We start from the raw sequence: 23974 nt of genomic DNA, 5'->3' as shown, positions 1-23974 counted from the left end.
CCACTGTTAACCATCACACCATGCTGGCTCTCTGCTTAGAGTTGCCAAGTCCCTCTTCGCCACCGGTGGGAGGTTTTTGGAGTGCAACCTGATGAGGGTGGGGTTTGGAGAGGGGAGGAACTTCAATGTCATAGAGTCCAATTGCCAATGTGCCATTTTCTCCAGATGAACTGATCTCTATTGGCTGGAGATCAGTTGTAATAGCAGGAGATCTCCAGCTAGTACCTGGAGGTTGGCAACCCTGTGTCTGCTGGCTCTCTCTCTAAGGAAAGAACCAGTAAAAATTGCCTCCCTTTCCGTTAGCAGAAATTTACCATGGGATCCAATCCAAAATAACTCTGCATCTCAGAACCTTTGAAAACAATTTTGTTTACTTATGAATTAAACTGACAGCAAAATCATCACATTAAAATTCATCACTTGGGCTTGGATACATTGCTCACACAGACCACATTTGGTCTACAGGCCACTAGTTTACCATCCTTCTTGAATCCGGCCTGTAAAACCTGTGGTCTTTGAGATGAAAGAACTTCAGCAGTCAAGAAATCTGGCCCACCAAAGGCGTAGTATATTTCCTGTTTTTGCTACCTGCCTGAGGTTGCAAAAACACGGAAGTTATCAAATACAAGCCAAGCCATAATATAAGACTGGTGGACTATGTTGATAAGTGAGAAGGCTTTTCTTAAATATTGCATGTTATTGCATCAGTCACTTATTTTCCTCAGTTTTTCTGCACACACAGAGTTAGATAATGAGGTTATACAAGGCTGCAAATAGCATTACAACTTTTGTCATTGTCTTAGTATCATATGCTACTGACCCAAGGTGTCACAATGGGCAGCACTGCAAGTAGGGTTGCCAACCTCCAGGTACTAGTTGGAGATCTCCTGCTATTACAACTGATCTCCAGCCGATAGAGATCAGTTCACCTGGAGAAAATGGCCGCTTTGGCCATTAGACTTTATGGCATTGAAATCCTTCCCCTCTCCAAACCCCGCCCTCCTCAGGCTCAGCCCAAAAAAACTCCCACCGGTGGCAATAGAGGGAACTGGCAACCCTAACTGCAAGTCTGTAGCAAATGTGAATTAACACAATAATACAAAGTTGTTGCATGATAGCGCTGGGCAGGGAATCAATATACAATGCCAGCTTGATAAAAATTTCCTGGGATTAAGCCCAATGAGTAAACTTCAGTAGGATTCTCAATCAATAGACTTGTTTAGGATTGCGCTGGTAGTGAATCAAAGACCGGGAAAGACTAGATAAACTCATGCAATTGCACACACTCAAGATTTGACAGTACAATTCGATTCTGGAAATGCAACTAACCGTTAAGAAAAAGGGACCAATTGTTTCTGCTTCCCAAGCAGAAAGGCCCATCACCCCTCACTGAGGTAAGATGGTTTCTGTATGTACTGTCTCAGCTATAGACACAAAGGGCAAAAACGCATGGTCGCTTTAGCCTCCTTTATTCCCTGTTTCAGCCAGGATTCAACCAGGATCGAACGCATGCGTTTCGCCGAATGTGCGTTTGATCCTGGCTAAATCCTGGCTGAAACAGGGAATAAAGGAGGCTAAAGCGACAGTGTTTTCGCCCAAAGTCTCCACCATTTCATTTTTATAGCAAAAAAATATTACTTTCCAGATAAGCATTTTGAAAAAATAAAATAATAATCTGTATTTCTTAAATGGTTTGTCTGATGGTACAAAACATTTTAACCTGGCCAGACAGTATTTTCCACAGGAACGTCGGAGAAACTCAAAAGGAGTTTTCCAGAAAATAAGTTTTGCTTTCAGTCTGGCACTTCTCTTTTGAGTGTTAATTGCAATGAACGAGAGCTCAGGAAATATGTTTTGAGTTAAATATGTATGAAACACAAAAAGCATAGATGGTAATATACTTTTAGCAGCCTGTGAGTTATTTCTAAATCAATCAAATAAACTTCCCTGCTTGGTCATCTGGAGACAATTTCTACTCACCAATAGTTCCTAGGTTAGTGCTGTTTAGAAGACGGTGGAGAGGCAGTGTGATATAGTAGCTAAGAGTGGAGGACCAGGTTTCATTCCCCACTCTTCCACATGAGCAGTGGACTCTAATCTGGTGAACCAGGTTGGTTTTCCCACTCCTTCACATGAAGCATAATTATAGAATGGGGGAGACTTGTCTCAACAGTAGTGTGTGTGAAAAGGATCTTAGGGTCTTAGTAGACCAAACATTGAAAATGAGTCAGCAGTGTGATGCAGTAGCTAAAAAGACAAATGTGATCTTGGGCAGTATCAACAGACGTATAGTGTCCAGATCATGCGAAGTGATGGTATCACTTTACTCTGCTCTGGTTAGACCTCACCTAGAGTATTGTGTTCAGTTTGGAGCACCACAATTTCAGAAAGATGTAGACAAGCTGGAACGGGTCCAGAGGAGGGCAACGAAGATGGTGAGGGGCCTGGAGACCAAGTCCTATTAGGAAAGGTTGAAGGAGCTGGGTATGTTTAGCCTGAAGAGAAGAGTGAGAGGGGATATGATAGCCATCTTCAAGTACTTGAAGGTCTGTCATATAGAGGAGGGTGCCAAGTTGTTTTCTGTTGTTCCAGAAGGTTGGACCAGAACCAGTGGGTTGAAATTAAATCAAAAGAGTTTCCGTCTAGACATTAGGAAAAATTTTCTAACAGTTAGAGCAGTTCCTCAGTGGAACAGGCTTCCTCAGGAGGTGGTAAGCTCTCCTTCCCTGGAAGTTTTTAAGAAGAGGCTAGATGGCCATCTGTCAGCAATGCTGATTCTATGACCTTAGGCAGATCATGAGAGGGAGGGCACCTTGGCCATCTTCTGGGCATGAAGTATGGGTCACTGGGATGTGGGCGGGGGGAGGTAATTTGGAATTTCTGGCATTGTGCAGGGGGTTGGACTAGCTGACCCTGGTGGTCCCTTCCAACTCTATGATTCTATGATAAGCCTGCTGGGTGGTCTTGGGCTAGTCACAGTTCTCTCTGAACTCAGCCCCACCTACCTCACAAGGTGTCTGTTGTGGGGAGAGGAAGGGAAGGTGATTGTAAGCCAGTTTGAGACTCCTTAAAAGTAGAGAAAACTGGTGTATAAAGAAAATTCTTGTTAGGTGAAAGGACGGAAGGCCTTTGAAAGTGTAGTGGCAGCCACTGTCTCAGTTACAGACATTGGCTTCAATATGGCAACATCAACTTACAGAATGTGCATACAGTACAGAGAACTGGTGTGATGTACTTAGGGTTGCCAACCTCCAGATACTAGCTGGAGATCTCCTGCTATTATAACTGATCTCCAGCTGATAGAGATCAGTTCACCTGGAGAAAATGGCCACTTTGGCTATTGGACTCTATGGCATTGAAGTCCTTCCCTCCCCAAACCTGGCCCTCCTCAGGCTCTGCCCCAAAAACCTCCCACTAGTGGTGAAGAGGGACCTGGCAACCCTAGATGTACTGGTTCAAGTGTCAGACTGGGATTGAGGAAACCTGGGATCATTTTTCACACTCTGCCATGAAATTCGTTGGCTGACCTGGTGCCATCCTCCCCATAGGGTAGTTAAGAGAATAAAATGGAGGGAGAACCATGTACACTGAACTGACTTGATTGAAAAAAGGATGGCATGAAAACGCAAGAGAATGGGAATGAATTTAATCCACGATCCTTTAAACAGTTAATTCAGTTCCTGCATTTCCACAAATGAAAATACTTATTCAAACAACTTCATATAGCAGTCAGTCTCAGTTTTTTTTTTTGTCTGGAGGGTAAGAGAAGGAGGGATTTCCACTAAACTTAGTCTAGGGACTCATCAACCCTTGACTTTCAGCTGCTTCTGACTCAGAATAAGGCTTCTGATGAACTGTACCCTTATCAGCTGAGCGGCAACCAAAGAGAGAGGGGGTGAAGTCACAGCAGCAACAGGGACAGGCCCCACCTCTTATGACAAAATAAGACTTTGTGCAAGAGGGAAGAACCACGAACAACTTCTTGCAATATTTTTAAAATCTTGTTGCTATGGCTGATAAGGGGGAAACTGATCACCCACTCAAGGCAGTGCTAGACAGGGGTCAACAAATGGAGAGGGACATGAGGGAAGCAGCTACACCCGCAGGGTCACAGGGTCAAGCAACATCCAGATGGAGGGCAGGGCTGGAGGAATGGTAGCTGAGCATGGAGTGCACCCCCACCCCCACCACCATTGCTATTATAGATAATCCTGAAAAGTATTTTTCTCAGCTTGTCTTTTGGCAAAATAATATGTGCTTCTAACAGAAAATGTGCAAGTTACACTTTTAAATGCAATGAAATGCATTTAAGAATAGAAAAAGCCCTGCTGGATCAGACCAGTGGTCCATTTAGTCTAACATCCTGTTTCACGCAGTGGCTAACCAGTTGCCCTGGAAGAATGCCAATAACAGGGCGTAGAGTCTGAGGCTTTCCCTGCCTCCTAGCACTGGTATTCAGAGGTTTACTGCCTCTGGATGTGGAGGTTCCCTTTAGTCACCATGTTGATTTGTGTACTTATGGATAATTTTCTCTTCCAGTATTATTGTCAAGGCGTGCCTTGACAATTATGATCAACTGATGCCAACCAGAAATATTTTTTATTTTTAAAAAGCCCTTTGACTCATGTCTGACTCTGCTGCTTAAAACTCCTTTTATCTTAATAAAGCAGGATGCTCTTTGTTCGGGCTGACTTCTCATAATGCGCGTTGCTTGTTAATGAAGACTAAATGTTTGGGCTTGATTAATCCCTCAAGCACATGCTATGTACAGCCTTTCTGTGGCAGAACTTTCATTGGCCATCTCATGTTTCAAGTGAGGATCCAAGCCACTTAGTGTGTCTAGGCAGCTACCCAGAAAGGTTAAGCATTAGATTCATTGGGGCCCTCTGTCAAATTAAAACACAGTTGCACTGTCTGCTCTAATTAAGCTGTGGATGGAGCTTGCCTGATGCTAGCCAAGTGCAAAGGGGTGATGAGTTGGGGGGGGGGCAGGGGGGAACGCTGCCAACAGAATAACAATCTGATAGGCAACCTGAAAATTAATACACTACTACTAATTTCAGTAAGCTATGGGTCATGTTTCCAAGCAGTAGGAAAACCAATTAATAATGTTTATCCTAGTTTATCAGTTGGGTTGATTTGTGCTCTTTTCTAAACTTTGGTCTTTCCCTGTGCCATTTGGTGATTGAATAGGAAATAGCAACCACCCATCATGCCTATGTTGCTGTTTAAGCTTTTGGTTTGGAGGAGGAGGAGGAGGAGAAGAGTTGTTTTATATGCCAACTTTCTTTACCTTTTAAGAAGAATCAGACCGGCTTACAATCTTCTTCACTTCCTCTCCCCACAACAGACACCTTGTGAGGTAGGTGTGACTAGCCCAAGGTCACCCAGCTGGCTTCATGTGTAGGAGTGGGGAAACACCCTAGTTCACCAGATTAGAGTCTGCCGCTCATGTGGAGGAGTGGGGAATCAAACCCAGTTCTCCAGATCAGAGTCCACCACTCTTAACCACTACACCACGCTGGCTCTCTCTTATACATTTTAGTAAAGGCTCCCTCAAGCAGGAAGTGTTCTCTGCTCCTCAAAAATCTCTTGGGTAACTTCAGCCAATTTGTGCACAAAGATATTGTTTGAAGATCATAGCAATTCTACCATGGTTTAATTTTATATTTATGGTCTTCAGAATATAGAGACTGTCCTCATTATTACAATTCTCAACTCTTCTCATACTGAAAAAGAAGGATATGTACATTAGGTTGGATCCAAAGTATCTGTTCTACCAAAAGATAAGCCTTTCTTCAACCCGACAAACCTTCCAACAGTGCAAGAAGACTTTCTTCAGCAGAAGAGATGTGTTCTGCTGGCAGAAAACTGTTTGCATCAGATGAAAGCTCCACCATTAGTAGAATGGAAACTTTGGTTCCAATCCAATCCAATATTTACTGCAAAGGTTTTACAGAGCTCAGATTCAAAAGAATTTTGGCTTCTGTTCCCTCATCACATTTCCTACAGATTTCAAAGCCATTGGAACATGTGCCCTATATTATAGATCTCATTACTCATACCACTGAAAATGAAGCATACCACAGGGATAAATTTGGTTATTCAGAAGTAAGCCCCACCAAGTCCAATGGCACTAACCCTTTCCACATAACATTCTGGGCTGACTGATGAATGTTGTGTGTGAGAGGGAGCAGCATCACAACATCAAACTCCAACCACAGTTTATGCCTATTAACTTGAAGGTGTGTAAAGTACCTATTCCGATAGGGTCTTTACACATGGCACCCTCTCTGTGATATTCCTTATCATGTGGGAAAACACCTATGCATAGACATGGGCAGCCCATTCCTGAATCTGGGCAAAGCTTCTTTGGAGTTGGCGTGACCCTGCACCGGCATAGGTGCCACCTTATCACAGAATAAGGTGGCATCTATGCCAGCACGGGGGCAAACACATCAGCGTCTGGGTGCCACCAGTCCTAGTCGTCAGTGCCACCACGCCGGCAGAGTGTTCCTGCAAGGGAAAGCCCGTGCCGGCTTGGGGGGTGTTCCCAGGACATTCCTGGGGATGCCCTGGGGACAACCCTTTTGTCCTGGGAAAGCTCCTTGAATGGCAGCGGGGCTGCACCACCTTTTTTGGTGGCCACCCTCGCAGTTTTCAATGGGGCATTTTCCCTGTTTTCCCTTTTCTCCTTTTTAAAAATCCTTTTTTAGACTCTGCAGTGGCCAGGAAGCTTTTGAGAAGGTGGCATGATTCCACTGCTCCCGGCCACTGCGGATCTACCCCCCCCTTCAGGATTGCACTTATGGTCTCATTAATACTTACAAGGGAATGTACACATTGAGAGCAGAGCTTGCTTCTATGATGCTGCTTCTCCCTATGTACATTTAATCTCCCCAAAATGTGTGGAAAGGGCTACTTTTAAGGAAGCGTGCTTAGGATTGTACATCTAAATACATATCTGTGAGTGTGCGATTAACAGTTTTTGGAGGATGGGTAGATCTAAAAAAGCCTGGAGCTCCACATGCTCGTGCCTACCAACAGAGCTCTGTAAATCACTTAAGTACTATAAAATCAATTGCTTGTGGAAAAATCATATAAATAGCATGACCACATTTATTGCGTTGTTACTATAGTGAAGTCACCCCACAATATAACAGCAACCATCACGTCCTAGATGTCAATGTTCAGCTGTGCCTGGATGGGGCCCTACTAGTCTTTGATACCTACTGTAATGTTTGGATAAATTAATAGTACACATGTAAGAATAGAATAGAAGGGTTTACAAGGAGGAACCTACAAGGAACTTGTGGAGAGGGAGCAATCCCATTTCCCCCACCTTTGCTTCCTCCCCTCTACCCACCTCTTCCCTCATATTGTCTCTCTTCCTCCTTCTTTCATACAGTCTCTCTTTCTCCTTCCCCCACAAACCATCCTCCCCCCCTTTCCTGTTTGGCCATCAGGGCAGTAACTTCCTGGACCGCTCACCTTCCCACCTGCCAAGAGCACCTCTGCTGCTGCTCGTTCCTTCTGTGGCTGCCTGCTCATCTTTGTGGCTTCCACAATGGGGGGGGGGAGCACCTCCCACTCCTTCTCCTTCTTGCAGAGGAGCGGTGGGGCTGGCTTTGGAGGTGGGGGGGGCATGGTGACCTCCATTCCTCCCGCTGTTTGGAGTGCTGCTGAATTGGGGTGAGACACTGCAGTGGCCACTCTTTGGCTTAAATTTGGCTTAAGCGGGTTATGGTGTAGTGTATTGTTGGGCGAACACCATAGAGATTCAGGTTCAAACCTCCCCTCTGCCACAGAGCATAATGGGTGATCTGGGGCCGGTCACTATATTTCACAAGGTTGTTATGAGGATAAAATGGAAGAGGAAGGAGGAAACTATGCGAACTGTTCTGACCATCTTGGAGTAAGGGCAGGAGAAAAATAATAATTAAACAGCCCACCATATTAATGAACACTGCTGATGGGCAAATTCCAGGGAGCAGATTGTGAATGTGAGGAAGAGTATACCATTGTTGTGGGCCATTCATGTTCACGGAACAATTCATTTGTATTCACCATTAATAGAGGATACATTCTCAACTTTGGTAGATTAATTTTGCAATAGATTTCTGTATATCTGATACAATTACCATTGTTATTGAACATCTCCTTTGAATGTAGTTTCACCAAACAGAAATGTCTAACCATTTGCATGAGGAAATTTCCAGCAAATGTATATGCTGGAAACAGAATTTTATAGTGGGGGTGGGGGTGGGGGGACTCAGATTGGGAAGAAAACTGAATGTAACTTTCTACAAAGCCAGTGGAAGAAGTCAGTGACTGACAGCACTTTTCCCTGTGAGAAACAGGATGATGGGGTGGCCAAAGAATGCTGCTTGTGACAGGAGGAAGCCAGCCAAGAGATGCCTGACATGTAACTTTGGCAGGCCTTCAGTTCTAATATAATAATGTATTATGTCTGAGTCCTGGGTACAGTACAGGGATTTAGGCATAACTAAGGTGAAAAACATTGGCCAGGGTGAACTAGACATCGGTGGGGTTCCTTAACATAAAGAAGTCATGTTTTTATTAAATGACAAGACGAATATTTCCCCAATTATAATACAGTAGAACATGATTTCCCTAATCATTAATTTTTAAGCATTGGTTTGATTAAAGCAGGGGTTCCCAACCATGTTAAGCCTGTGGGCACATTGTCACATGGCATGCTGGGCGCAGCAACAAAATGGCTGCCACAAAATGGCTGCTGCAGGAGGCGGAGGCGGCCACAAAATGATTGCCACAGCTTAACTTCAGAAACACAGTGCAGACCCTTGTGCTGCGGTGGCAGCTGCTGCCAAAACGACCCTTAAAAAAAAAAAAAAAACTCTGCACAACCAATCAAATCTTAAATAGTCAATCAAAAGCTTTGATGGTAGGGTTGCCAACCTCCAGGTACTAGCTGGGGATCTCCTGCTATTACAACTGATCTCCAGCTGATAGAGATCAGTTCACCTGGAGAAAATGGCCGCTTTGGCAATTGGATTCTATGGCATGGAAGTCCCTCCCCTCCCTAAACCCCACCCTCCTAAGGCTCCACACCAAAAACCTCCCACTGGTGGCGAAGAGGGACCTGGCAACCCTTCTTGCCAGGCAAAAGCCCTATCTGGTCCTGCCCACTTTCTAAAAACACTTGGCAGGCACTAGAAAAGTTGTCAACGGGTGCCATGTAAGGGTGTAGTTTACAAAGGATACATTGGTAGCTGAACTAAACTCAATCTGTCTTGCTTTTCATTATAAAACAACATATTTGAGAAAGTATATCATCAGCAAAGAGCAACATGTATGCTTTTCTATTAAAAGACATAACAGATAAGGTACGGAATATATTTTCTTTTGTCATAAGTACTTTGCAAACTGAAAATATTGTATAGGACTATAATGGGTTATAAGGACCCTTAAACAACAGTGACCCATTTTCTGATTCAATATTTAATGTTTAATACAGTTAACACAGTGGAGCTACTGTCAGCAGTTGTTAGCACATTATGGGGTAAATTCCTTTGCAGTACAATGGGACTTCTGAGTATACATGCTTCAGCTTATATAGCATATATGCATAACTAAATGTGGTCACAATAAGCACCTTAATATATATTTTTTTAACCTACTGACGTATCTGATAGTTCTGGCCATAATTTACTCAACTGAAAAGTAGCATTCTTAATTACAGGAAAATACTACAGTTGTGAATGATAATGCAAAAAAAAAAGTATTCATCTGCCCTCAGTTGGCAAACATAAAGAGAACTTTTGAATTAGGTAATAACATGCTATTTCATGTCATCTGGCAGAATGCAACTGAAAACAAGCCCTTGTTCATTCTTAATCATTATCAGTTTGGAAATTTGTTCTCAATCCACATGTGGCACTAATCAGGGACTGAGAAAAAATGGGCTGCTATACCATTAGGGTTGCCACCCTCCAGGTACTGGGCAAAAATGCCACACAACACTCTTGATCAAATTATAACCAAAATATCACATATAGTTTGTCAAAATATTCAAAATACAAAAAAGTATATAACAAGTATATGTAGAAAGGATCCAGCCAAACACATGTAACTACATCTACAAATCCATAGGATCAGAGTATTTACTCGCAATAAAGTCCCCAGCAGCACACTACAACTTCTCATGTAGGTGCCGGTGAACTGGCTTGCATTATCCTTAGGTATAGAGGTGTGATTTATTTCAGCAACCTCCAGGTACTAGCTGTAGATCTCCTGCTATTACAACTGATCTCCAGCCAATAGAGATCAGTTCCCCTAGATAAAATGGCCACTTTGGCAATTGGACTCTATGGCATTGAAACCCCTCCCCTCCCCAAACCCCACCCTCCTTAGGCTCCACCCCCAAAACCTGCGAGTGGCGAAGAGGGACCTGGCAACCCTATATACAATGGATATATTCAAACTGGCTTTTAAACAGCTGGCATGGATTGAAACTATATTCCCCAAAGGGACCATGCTTAGTTCTTCTAATTTATAACAGATCTCAGACGAGTGATCAACAGTGGCTCACAAGCGGCATTTAACAAACTTTTGGACAGTCCAGTACTCTGCTCCCTGTCAGTTCACAATGGGTGAAAGGGATGGTGCTATCTGAAAACAAGTCAGCACTTCAGAGAGAGAGAAAGAGAAATTGCCATTGGTTAGATCTGCTAAAATGGCAGATATTTTGATTATTGCCAGCTTCCCATGTTCCCTTGCAGATCAGTGGTATCATAGTGAGCAAATTATTGATGACATGCCTTCCCCAGTTCTAAAATATTAATTTCAAAATACAGCATTCTTGACTATTCAGAAAACATTTACATGACACAAATTGGTAGGGGCTGTGCCTTGGTGGATGAGCACCTCTTTTTCATAGAGAAAGTCCTGTTTCCAGTCCTGACCAATCTCCAGGTAAGGATAGCGGGTGTTGGAAAGCATCTTTCTTTACCCAATTATCCTGGACACTCAGGGCCAAACAGAACACACTATACTGGGCTAGATGGAGCAAACTGACTGATTTGGTAAAAGGCAGCTTCATATATACCCATTTATTAGACTTTATGCTTGTGTGGTAGATAGTGCCGTCAAATCACAGAGGACTTATGGCGACCCTGTAGGGTTTTCAAGGCAAGGGACTTTCAGAGATAGTTTGCCATTGCCTGCCTCCGCGTAGGCTGAGAGAGTTCTAAGAGTACTGTGACTGGCCCAAGGTCACCCAGCAGGCTTCATGTGGAGAAATGGGGAATCAAACCTAGTTCTCCAGATTAAAGTCCGCCACTCTTAACCACTACACCACACTTACACTGTAATAATTCCAGAGAGGTAGCCATGTCATACTGTTGCAGCAAAAATGAACAGGAATCTTATGGGACCTTAAAAACTAATAAATTATCCACACAAGCTTTTGTGGGACTAGAGTTCATTTCTTCCATGTCTGAAGCAGCAAGCTCTAGTTCTTAAAAAGTTGTGCTGGAATAAAATTTTGTTAGTCTAAGGTGCCACACAATTCATCTTTATTCTCACACAACATCTTTCTCTGCAAACACTAGCATTTTCAGAAATTTAAGGTGTACATCCTAAAGTGGAAGGTGATCTTTCTTTTGAAACAAATGGATGAGGAACGAGGGATCTCTAACTGATCAATCTCAGCTCACTTACTAGGTAATAATTTAAAAGTTTGAAGTGTTGATATGTCTGCATTTCTAAAAGAAAGAAACCCGTCTGGCTGTTCGTGGTATGTTTCTGGGGAACAAACAGAATAAATCCAAACTGTTAAAAAGCTGGATAGTGTGGCCTACTGGAATAATGGATGGACAGGTCTCTATATACTTGTATATGAGTGTGTATGCAATGCTAATTGTTTTCAGTGTTTCAGAAGTTAGTGCAAAGTTTCAAAATTTGGGGGAAAGAAGGTGAATCCATGTTTTGTCTGGACACTATAAATCTCCTTAGTAGCCCTGTCTTCTGTGAAGGCTGGATACATAGTTGTTTGTGAAAAAAGCTATTGGTTTTGTAACCTTAACAACAACAACAATTATAATTGTGTGCTATCAAGCTGCAACCAACTCATAGCGACCACAGGACCATGGGGTTTTCAAGGCAAGAGATGAGCAGAGGTGGTTTGCCATTGCCTTCTTCTACATAGCAACCTCAGTCTTCCTTGGTGGTTTCCTATCCAACTACTTACCAGAGCCAACCCTGCTTAGCTTCCAAAGTCTGACAAGATCAAGCTAGTATGGATTATGAGGCTGCTATCATAACTTTAATAGTAACTGACATTTTACCTGCTTATTGTGGAAATGTTGAAAATCCAAACAACACCTTTCAGAAATCTGTCCTAAAGATGCCCCCCAATCAATTGCAAAACATTTCTTAAAAGAGATTAGTTGGGAATTGCACCTTAACTGGTTGGATACACCTACAGCCGGCAATGAGTGGGCAGAGGTGGAGAATAAAACACAATTTACATACTATAGATATCCTTGAATTTTGAAAGAGACTTCTACAATGGTATATAGACATTTTCTGTACATGAACAGTTCTTTAGTATGGAATGCAGACATATTAACCCCCCTCCCCAATAATATTCTGAAAATCAATCCCAGGCAGAATGTACATCAGCTGTTAGATTACTTCATTCCTCCACAGCAGTTGTTCATCTGAAAATAGCTTTCAAATGAAAAGAAGCAACTACAAAAGGATTAGTTACCATAGGCAGCATGATAGCCCCATGAGATTATTTATGGCAGCACACCCAGAGGCAGAGCTGTAAGAGAGTTAATGCTGCAAGATTAAAAAGAAAGGTTAGAGTGTGACACTGGGCATACAGTCGTAACAGGGATTTAACCATATACCATTTCTCTGTATTTCCTTCATGATGGTGAATGCTTGCTGCTTCCTCTCTTTGACCAAGTCTGAATGTGATAGCATTGTGGTTTTCTGAGGTGATTTTTCTCACTAGAGAGGAAGAAAAAAGTCACATTTTAATAGGGCTGAGCACTGCTTTGCATTTCAATTTGAATCATTGGTTCAGGAGTAGCATTTGATTCTTATTTGCAAGAACTCTGTTTTTACCTTTAGATACTAACAACCGTTTCTTGCTCAGAGATGACAGGAGAAATGGTCCATTAAGAATGCACATGAAACCCAAGGGACCAATAGAATACATTAAACAAGCTCTGTGATAAGGTGGGCTGGGCCTTCTCCCTTCCAGCTCACCTTTGCTGGTTTTGGTAGTCTCTGTGTACTGCCAAATTTATATTTTTACCAAAGAAAACACTTGTCTGTGATAGAGTTCAAAGTCATTTTTTTTCTTAAACCTTGATTTGCAGTCTTTAAAACACAAAACCTGTTGAGCAATCCCTGGGAAAAGCTGGGAAAAGCTGAACACTGAACAAAGCCTTTGGATTAGCATCTGTTAATAAGATCAAACTAAATCACCGTCTTGCATGAAACATCTGCAGTTTGTGGCTCTGGTAAGTGGTTCATTTGCTGTTTTGAGCTTACAAGTCGCAAGCTCATAGGACAGTCAATGTCATTATTATCTCAGGAAACAATACACTTACCTTATTGTTTTCTGGAGAAGACTGATCCTGATGCTCTGGGTAAAGTATATGGAGATTGTTAGGAACAGGAATGACCTGCCCGGTCCTGGATGGTTACTATGCTTGTTCTTGGGTCTGCATGATGCCTAGTACCGAGCAAACTGGGACTGACCCTCTCCAAAAAGATTGGCATCTAGCTGACATAAAGTAGCTATTAATAGGAGCAAACACTCCAGCCACTCATATCTTCCTTGTGAAAGAAGAGAACAGAAAGCATTCAGCTGCATGCACCACAAAAGAGTATATATCTGTATGTTTGGTACAACACTTCTTCCTTCTTCTGCAGTTCAATCCATCATCACCTTTAAGAATAATAATATCCGTGTTATAACTAGCAGAAAGCCTTTTAAAAATACGGATGGCAAAGACTATATTAGACAGGATTTTACTGCACTAATCCTTTACTAACAATAAAACCTCGCCTTCATAGCGGTGAAAAGCTAAAGTTTGTAGAATCGTAGCTATGTCTGTAGTTAAAATTCTACAGAGGCAAGTGCTGAAAAATATAATTTTACAGAGACCCTTCTGAGCAAGATGGAGTTCATGTATGCACTCTTGTTATTATTATTATCATGCTAATAAAGATGACTGAAACTGAAACTGAAAAACTATAATTTTACAGGGGAGGAAACATTCTAGGGGGATTGAAAAAAAACAGCCTAACATCCCCAGTCTTTTTGTCCGGCAGTGGGGGAGAAAAACAGGGTAAAATATTTAAATAAATAATGTTCTTTTACAGATTCCTAGCATGGATTTTAATACCGACTATTGGAATGCCTGTCATAACTTTCCACAGCGTTTCTGGTCTCTTTCTCTTCTCATCCCATACTAAACAGATATATATCCCTCTGAACAAATAGTACAGTTGCTTAAGTGCTCAAGAATTGGTCATTTTGGGGGGTTGGTGGCTCGTTACTTGATAATACAGTGCAATCAGTACTTTATACATATCAGCGGGTTGCTCCAGAAAAATAAGGGTAGAATACTTACTTGAAAATATCAAGTAGCCAGCATCCACCTCTTATGCAACTAAAATAGTTTTAGAGAAGATTTGCAAATCAGCCAAAGCGCCAGGAGCGGCCTGGGGGGGCCTCCTGCAGCTGCAGGAAGGCCACCCCTGCCGGATCCGCCGCTTTTGCCACCAGGAGCCCAGAAGGTAAGTCTGCGGGGGGGGAGGGGTTATAAGCCGACCCTCTGCTTATACGCGGGTGCCTAATTTTTCCCCATTTTTGGGAAGAAATTAGGCACCTCGGCTTATACGCGGGTCGGCTTATACACGGGTATATACTGTAAATCCAAGTGATGTGCCCTGACTGGTTGTGGATCTAGCTGTCTTTGAATGAATCTTTGAATGAACAGATCTTGCTAAGTAATTTCCCACATTATTTTCATGGAATACTGGCTCATCATTCCAACATGAAATATTTCAAAGATAGATTGTAACCTTTTCCTTACACAGCCTCTCTATAGCAGACAAAAATTAATTCTGCCTTAGTTGCATGTTCTGTTTTGCACACTCAGGTCCTTTTTAGATGATTGTGTTGTTAGCTGCTATGGAAGATCCAAGTCTCTTTTCTGAAGCCAACACTTCTATTGCTTTTTGGAATGCTGTATGCCAAGTGGTGTTGTATTTATGTTGAATCCATTCCTTGATTCTAACCAGTATTTCCAGCTGAACCCAGTTCCAGATGACGCCATCCCAAGTCTATGCTGGACTGGTAGGACAAATAGCATTCAGTGATGAAGAATGGGGGGGGGGGCTCTGTGTATTTATGTACGGAACCAGAAATAACTATCCAGTCTGTATTTTCAGAGTGTCAAGTCTTTCTGCCTGTTACTTCTGAGAATCTCACTGGGATACAATTTTTTTTTAATTACTCAAGTATCTTAAGTGTCTATTAGTTAGTGCCTGTGACATTATTTGTGATGAGCAATATCCTCGATCTTCTGTTCCACTGCACTTTAGAAACCTTTTAAAATAGATTAGTTTTTAATTTCTTTTCACTTTTAATGCACCTCTCTTCAGGGATGCCATGAATTTCTGCAGCAAGCATACCATGTTCAAAAGCCATGACCACTCATAAGCTGAGCATCTTATCTATTTGCCTGTGCACTGTCTGCCCTCAGTGGCTGTCAGCCATGTAGCTGCACAGTAGCTGTAGAGGTGCCATTTTGTTTCCTTGTGGTGGTAGAATTTCATTTACTTGTGGGGGATTTTGTATCTCTTTCTCATCTAGACAAGATAATTCTACACAGAGTCATGGGTGGCTGACTCAGCCAATTAAACAATGTAATGGGAGAACTGTGTCTCCCATAAGTCTGTGCAAAAATTCACGCATGCAAAATAACCTTGAACATGGACTTCACCAACAACTGGACATGTTTGTCAGTCAAAAGTTGCACTCACAGTGATTAAAGCATGGATATACACATCTGTGTAAAGTGCTGTCAAGTCGCAGCCAACCTATGGTGACCCCATAGGGTTTTCAAGGCAAGAGACATTCAGAGGTGATTTGTCATTGCCTGCCTCTGCATAGCGACCCTGGAATTCCTCCATGGCCGCCCATCCAAATACTAAGCAGGGTTAGCTTAGTATTCAGAGATCTGATGAAATTAGGCTAGCCTAGGCTATCCAGGTCAGAGACACAGAGAATTGAAATCCACCATTATGTTATACAGTTGCTATCTGATGATGGGAGCTTTGACTCTTGAAAGCTTATACCCCCAAAACTTTGTGATTTTCTAGGGTGTTACTGGACTCAAATCTAGCTGTTGTACTGCTGACCAACACAACTACCCTTTGAAAAGGTCACAAAAATAGATTTAATGGGTTGGATCCAGCCATCTTTTTCACTCTTTCTCACCTAGTTCTCTTAAATACTCCGCTGACCCACATGGCTTTTGCCTATGTAGGTACCCATGATGCCAAGCAAGTTCCCTTTTTATCAATGTAAAAGCTGGTTGGGTCCAGCTAAATAACTACAAAATCTGAACAACTGGGCATTTAAAAGAAAACAAGGTATTAAAAAAACTGGCTAAGAATCAATTTCTCTCTCTTCAGGCATGCATGTGCTATCTTTTCATATTGAAAATGCTACATTCTGAGGCCTAGGATAGAAGGAACTCCATGAAGTCTGAGCAAATGCTAGACAGAGACTAAAGAAAGCAGGAACCAGGAAATTCCCTCATGACAACGAAAAACTCCAAGAAGAATCTGAATCTTCTAGGCATTAAGGTCCCGCCCTTTCAACTGAAAAACCTTTGACCCACAAGCATCTGTGTTCCCCTTGGGATGTTAACTAATCGTTTGTGAAAAGCCAGTCAGAACAATGGCATCATGGAAACTGAGTTAGGCAACTGTTCTTAGTAAAAAGGTGTGTTAGCATATAAGTCATAGTCAGAGAAAACACTGGGACAGGCTGATGGACAATGCATAACCACAGCTTGGGAAGGTTGGATCAAGAAAAAGGTGTGAAATGGTCCCTCCTATATGTGCATACACAGAACACTCATACAATAGAATAATTTGGCAAGGTAATCACGGCAGTTATAGTTCATCACACTCTGTCATGTGGGTTACCCAAAACTGAGCAAAGGTGGGAAAGGATAGGAACTATAGGTAATATACTCTACATAGGCCTCCCCTTGAAGTCAACTTGGAGCCTCCAGTTGGTGTAGAATGCCACAACTCAGTTATTATCAGCAGGGCCTGATTTAGGTTTGATGAGGCCCTAGGCTATTGAAGGTAATGGGGCCCTTTATATGTCCAGCTGTCCTTTGTCAACAACAAATTGTCACTCTTTTTTGTGTTGAATATATGCCAGATGGTAATTTATGGACCTAATAGGTATCTAAAGCCATTTGCACATAACAAAATATGTATTGTATCAAAGTTGCTTTATGTAGATTTTATTTTATTTGTTTTTTATCTTATATTTTGGAAATGTACATCCAGTTTGTTTTTTCCTTTAAATTTTTTTGGGGCCCCCAAGAGAGTGGGGCCCTAAGCTATAGCTTGTTTAGCTTATACGTAAATCCGGCACTGATTATCAGGAGCTGGGCGGAGCACGCATTCGACTCCCATTCTGCAGTCACTACATTGGTTGCCCATCAGTTATCAGGCATTGGCTATCACATACAAAGCCGTTTATGGTCTTGGTCTTTCATAGCTGCAGGACTTCCCCTCTCCCTACGCTCCACAATGGCAGTTTCTCCCATCTGAGCAAGATCTTCTACAGGGGCTACACTGCAAATGGGCAAAATCCACAACTGCCTGTACGCACAGATTCTCTGATGTGGTCCCCACATTATGGAATGGCCTGCCTGATCAGATTAGGAAGGCTCCCACTCCCCTGGCTTTCCACAAACTATGCATAACCAAATTAATCAGGAGGACTTTTTTATACAGGTAAGAGGGGCTGTACTATAAGGAAATGGTTCAGAAAGATAAAGGGACAGGAACTGTAGACTATAATACTGTATACTGCCTGTTGATATTAGTATGCTCCTACTAGGTAATTTCTGCATCATTTAATATGTCATGTTTAAATGTTTATGCTTTTCCAGCATTGTTTCATCTCTGTATCAGATTTCTGCTTGTTTTCAAATTTCCGCAGTCCAAACCTTCTTGCACTTATTGCATGTCCCAGCCATCGATCATATTGACTGGCACTGTATAATCAGCCTTGAGTTTCAGTGAGAAAGGCAGAGTATAAAAAGAGTTTGATAAAATAAAAGCACGTTTGATCCATTTATGGGGCAGCTAAAAGATTATAGTTGTGTGACTTCAGGTTCAAGCTGTAGAATACTAGGCGTCTTGAACCAGGAAATTTGGAATAGGGGACCAGGCACTTTCTCCATAGGCACTGTAGCTACTTGTGAGCAACAAGAACTGCTGGACAGGTTTCAACTGCACTGCAGCAACACTGAAGCACCATGACTGAAGAGTTTCCAGTTTTCCATGCAGCTGGGATCAGGTGACATAGGAAGCCTGTATATTCTATTATGTATCTTTCCAGCAATCGTTGTCTTTGGTTTCAATGGGAAACTCATTTCCAGGTGAAATTCCCACCAACCCTGCAGGGATGATTTTTTTCAGGGATTATATCCCCTTGCCCATGGATCTTGCTTTCAAATTGCATCCAGGTAGGAGAAAGTGTCCCCATTCCACAGGGAATTAGTATTCTTACTGGCAGAGCAGTAGAGGCATTAAATACCATGAAAGTTAATTTTCCCCTCATTTCATGTGGTCTTGAAGTGGATGGGTGAGTAAAGGCCTGCTCATTTTACAGAAATGGAAGATACGGAAAATAGGAGCTAAACCATGATTTTTCTCTTGCATTGTACTTCACTGCAGTCCATTTCTTTTAACATTTTCTCCCAGTCTGGCTGACTTCCATCATAGAAGTTTTGCCAAGAAAGAAATCTACAACTGCAGTTAATCATTTATTTTGTATTTATAATGCATTTAATGTATATTTGTACTCTTTTGCTGGCAATTGCAGTAATAAATCTGACTGACTGACATACAACTGCAGTGTGCTGTGAAGTAAAAGTGGGTGGGTTAGTTCCCCTTACCTATGCAGTGAAGTTTTGTTTTAAAAATACATTCATTAGCTTTACAAATAACCAGGCACACAAGCACACTTAGGCATCTCAGGTCTTCTATGGTCACAGGGCTTTTAAATCATAGAGTTGGTAGGGGCCATACAGGCCAGCTAGTCCAACTAAGGTTGCCAACCTCCAGGTAGGATGCTGCATGATATGAAGTACCTTTTGGACGTCTTATAGTAACCTGATTTATACTTACCATGTGTGGGATATGAAAATGATTGTGTATGACTATACACTCTTTAGAAGCAATTCTCTGAAGGACTGAAGAAGGATTCTACATTATTGTGAATTTGAAACGGCCGTATCCTATTGAAGATTGTGGCTTCTCATTCATCTTGAATATTGAACTTGAACTCATATTACTTACCCTTTTAGGTAGTTTCACTTTGTGGGTCTGTCCTAGGCCGTTTTTCAGCTCTTCCTGGCCCTCCTTCCTCAGGGTCCTCTTCAGATTCTGCTTCTTCTTCTATTTCTTGCTCTCCCATATCTTTTGTATCTATTTCCAACTGTTTCAGTAGTTCTGTCGCTTCTGAGGTATTTCGTGCCATAAGCCTCTTTCCATCTTGGAAAATAATTATTGAAGATGGGTAACCCCATGTAAATTTTACATTATTTGCATGCAATTTTTGGGCATTAAATTCTTTTTCTTGAGAGTTTCTTGGCAAAAGTCTTGTCTCACCCATACTCTTCTTCCTCTGAAGCTCAGGTCCTTCCTCTTTTTCAGTTCTTTATATACTTGTTGTTGAAGCTTTTCTCTTGTGAATTTGATTATAACATCACGGGGGGCTCCACCCCTCCCTCTTCCTTGCAAGCGGTGTGCTCATTCTATTTCGTCTGGTTGAAGCTTGACTCCATTATCTGCAAGCCATTCCTTAAGAGTCCCTTCTAAATTCTTGGCAGAAACCTCTTCAGAAATCCCTGCCAAAATTAAATTAGCCCTTCTGTTGCGGTCGGAGAGTTCCTACTATCCAGCCTGTACCTTTCCACCCATAATTTAAACCCATTATTATGAATGATACATCAGATACATGAAAACATATGAGATAGCTCAGATCCTGAATCAGTAGTACTCACTTACAGAAATATGATATTTAGAATTTATTAGGGTATTTATAATCCATTTTGTATTTTTAAAATAGCATTCAGTGAGGCTTCTGATCTTTCATTACTATAGGCCAGTGATGGCGAACCTTTTAGAGACTGAGTGCCCAAACTGCAACCCCAAACCCTCTTATATATCGCAAAGTGCCAACACGGCAATTTAACCTGAAGAATCCCCCTGAAGGAACCATGCAAAATAACAGTGGCGGGTTAGCTATGCACATGCTAATGGTTATGCAAACAGGAACAAAGGAGCAGGCGAGTGGGAGGGGTGGAATTTCTCCTTTTGCTTCGAGACCGTGAATAGGCAGTTTTAAATTCGCATTTTAAAAAAGAGCTTTTAGTGAACATCAAAACTGACCATGCATAAATGGCCAGGGTATCTGTTGTGGGGAGGGGAAGGTGATTGAAAGCCGGTTTGATTCTTCCTTAAGTGGTAGAGAAAGTCGGCATATAAAAACCAACTCTTCTTCAAAGTGAAACTTGATATTTGTAACTGAACCATCAGGGAAAGAGGTAAATGATTGGGGGAGAGACACCTGGCAACCCTAAGGCAAATATATGAAGCAAAACCTGCTCTATATTCAGAGGGTTCCGTCTGAAAAAAAACTCTGCAAGGGGGCTTATTGTTGAGTTCTGAGGATCTGGATGGGGAAAATGTGCATCTGAATGGCAAATCCAATGCAAAACCTCCCATTCATAAATGGCCAATAACCCCCCATGCAGAGTTTTGAATCAAACATTGCTTTCCCCACCCCCCACCCCGAGCCCCGACCTCCTCCTCGCCGCCCGCCTTGGCGCTGCCGGCCCTCGAGCGCGCATTCAAAACCCGGCCGCGCTGTGAGGGGAGGGGGAGGGTGGCGCTTTACCTCACACACCACCTCTCTTGTGTGTGTGTGTGTGGGGGGAATAAACCAGAAATGGGGCGGTGAGGAGAGGCTTCGTGGTCGACCTTTGGTGGGGGTGGAGCCTCCTCTGCCGGCATGCGGGTAAGTGGCTCGGGACGGGACCGAAAGTCCAGGCGGGCGAGGCAGCGACGGATGGAAGCGGTGGAGAGAGAGCCAGCCCGCTTCCCGAGGGACGGGGCGAGGAACCGGCAAGCCAGCAGCCAGGAAAAGACGGAGCGCAGAGACGCGGCGGCGCGCTGCCGCACCCCAGCTGTAGCCCCGCCGCCCGGTCGCGCCTGCGCCAGTCAGAGGACTTGGCTGGGGGCGTGGGGAGGAGGGCAGGATGTCCCGCCCCCAAGACCTTATTAGGGCTGAAACATCCTGCCCTCCTCCCCACGCCCCCAGCCAAGTCCTCTGACTGGCGCAGGCGCGACCGGGCGGCGGGGCTACAGCTGGGGTGCGGCAGCGCGCCGCCGCGTCTCTGCGCTCCGTCTTTTCCTGGCTGCTGGCTTGCCGGTTCCTCGCCCCGTCCCTCGGGAAGCGGGCTGGCTCTCTCTCCACCGCTTCCATCCGTCGCTGCCTCGCCCGCCTGGACTTTCGGTCCCGTCCCGAGCCACTTACCCGCGTGCCGGCAGAGAGGGCTACGCGTGCCAGGTCGGGCACGCGTGCCATAGGTTCGCCAACACGGCTATAGGCTCTTTCACATCTCTGTAATGTGTACTTGTGTGTGTTTGTTCTTCATTCTCATATGGGGTGAGTAAGCTTCTGCCTATACTTCCACTCCCCCCCCCCAGTCTCTGCACCCCTGCCTGCTTGCCAATGTGTTCAGGAAAAGCTTATGCCTCTGACAATTGATATCTTTAGGGCATTTTAATGCCACTGCTCCAGAGTCCTATTCAAGGCGGCTTACAAGGCAAAGCAAATAAAATCATCATAGGTTACCGATATAAAAATAAAACAAGCCATTAAAAAAGCCATTAGAAAAAACATGCCAGGGACATAAAAACATCCATAAAACAGACCTCAGTCCAGAATGAGACCATAAAAGAGCTAAAAAGACAAAAGCATTCAGTTAAAAGCCTGGCTAAAAATAAATGTTCTCGACCTGGCACCCAAAAGACATTACGGTAGGCACCAAGCAAGCTTCAAAGGTGAGGGCATTCCAAAGACGAGATGCCCCAATTGAGAATACCCTCTCTCTAGTTTCCACCCTCCTCAGCCCTGAAGGTGGAGGCAGAGAGCAGGGTTTAGGAAGCAGATCTTAATGAGCAGGTTGGAAAGTTCTTCAGGTATCCGGCCCCATACCATTTTGGGCTTAAAAGGTGAGAACCAGCACTTTGAATTGTGCCTGGAAACTAGGGTTGCCAATGGCTGATTTTATTTGCTTTGCCTTGTAAGCCGCCTTGGAGATTGGGGTGGTGGTGGAGACTCATTAGAATGGAGTCCCATGATATCATGATGACATCATTTCTGACCACTTAACCAGAAGTGATATCATAGTGTCACTGGATGGTCCAGTAAAACTCTGTTAAACCCCCATCCCCCCACCACTACTTGCCAGTAGCAACCCTAAGAAATAGATGAGCAACCAATGCAGATCTTTCAGCACAGGAGTGATACAATCTCAGGAATGAACCACTGGCAATAGCATGACTGCCACAGTTTGACCAAATTGAAGTTGCTGGACCAGTTTCAAAGTGACCCCACATACAGCAAATTACATGGATCAATGTGACCAGATCACACTTATTGAGGAATGGCCACAGCTATAATATAAGTCAAAGCCATAGAGGATAATTGACCTTCCAACTTTAGGCTGGGATCTAGCAGCACCCTCAAGTTATGGACCTCCACCTACAGGTAGGGTTGCCAGGTCCCCCCACTCCTCTGGCAGAAGTTTTTTTTGTGTGTGGAGCTGGGGCGGGGATCGCACTAGTGTTTGGGGGGGTTGACTGGTAAAGCGGCCAGTCATAATGTGGCACTTCCCGGTGTAAACTAGGGCTGTCGATTCGGTTCGTCCCGAACCGAAAAACAGCTGAATTTCCCCTGATTCGGCGGTTTTTAGTTCGGATGGAACCAAACTCAAAAAAGACAGGAAAACGGGGAGCCGAATTCAGCGAGTTCGGGGTGTTCGGTGAATAAATTCAGCAAATTCGGGGTTCAGCACAGCAGCATAACCGTCAGTTAGTAAGCAGCATTCTCCTGCGGCCAATCGGTGGCCAAGCTGGGTCTTCTTCTGGCCAATCAGTCGTGATTGAGTGCATGAGCCCAGCTGCTGCGCGGCCCTGGGAGAGAAAGAGAGAGTATCTGTTTGTGTGTGAGAGAGATCCCCCTTGGGGGGGGTGCATGTGCACATTCGAGACATTCCGTGGCTGCAGGGGGCGCAGTCCCCAAACTTTCAGCATAGCTTCAGAGGATCCTTCTTGCAAGAACCCCCAGGTTTTGTAAAGGTTGGATCGGGGGCGAAATATGGGGCCAGGAAGAGGTCCCCCCACCCTTAATGTGCATCTCTGACAATGGGGGTTTGCAATTAGCAGAGCTTGCCTCCCACGTCCAAAGCTCCCAGCCCCAACAAACAGCTGAGCTGCGGGGAGCAAGGGCGGGGCAGATGCGAAGAAGATGGAACAGAAGACATCCTCAGTAAGACCCATTTTGGGGCTTTTCTCTATAATTTTTCTCCTGTGTGTGGGGGGGGGCAGGAAGCAGAGTCTGTGTGTGTGGGGA

At 43.6% G+C, this 23974-nt stretch overlaps 1 protein-coding gene across 1 annotated transcript in view; it reads right to left on the bottom strand.

Moving 5' to 3' along the window:
• Nucleotides 1-13746, bottom strand: part of MYOZ2 (myozenin 2) — a 36779-nt gene extending 23033 nt beyond the window's left edge. The window contains exons 1-2 of the mRNA XM_056855574.1: nucleotides 13611-13746; nucleotides 12900-13002 (exon numbers count right to left, since the gene is read on the bottom strand). Of these exons, the coding sequence (XP_056711552.1) occupies nucleotides 12900-12975 (76 nt within the window). The 5' untranslated portion in view covers nucleotides 12976-13002; nucleotides 13611-13746. The remainder of the gene's footprint in view (nucleotides 1-12899; nucleotides 13003-13610) is intronic.
• Nucleotides 13747-23974: the final 10228 nt, after the last annotated feature.

Source organism: Euleptes europaea, chromosome 9 (assembly GCF_029931775.1).
Source record: "Euleptes europaea isolate rEulEur1 chromosome 9, rEulEur1.hap1, whole genome shotgun sequence".
Lineage (NCBI taxonomy): Eukaryota > Metazoa > Chordata > Lepidosauria > Squamata > Sphaerodactylidae > Euleptes > Euleptes europaea.
Note: the sequence above shows the minus strand (reverse complement) of the source record. Positions and strands in the feature narration are given on the sequence as shown.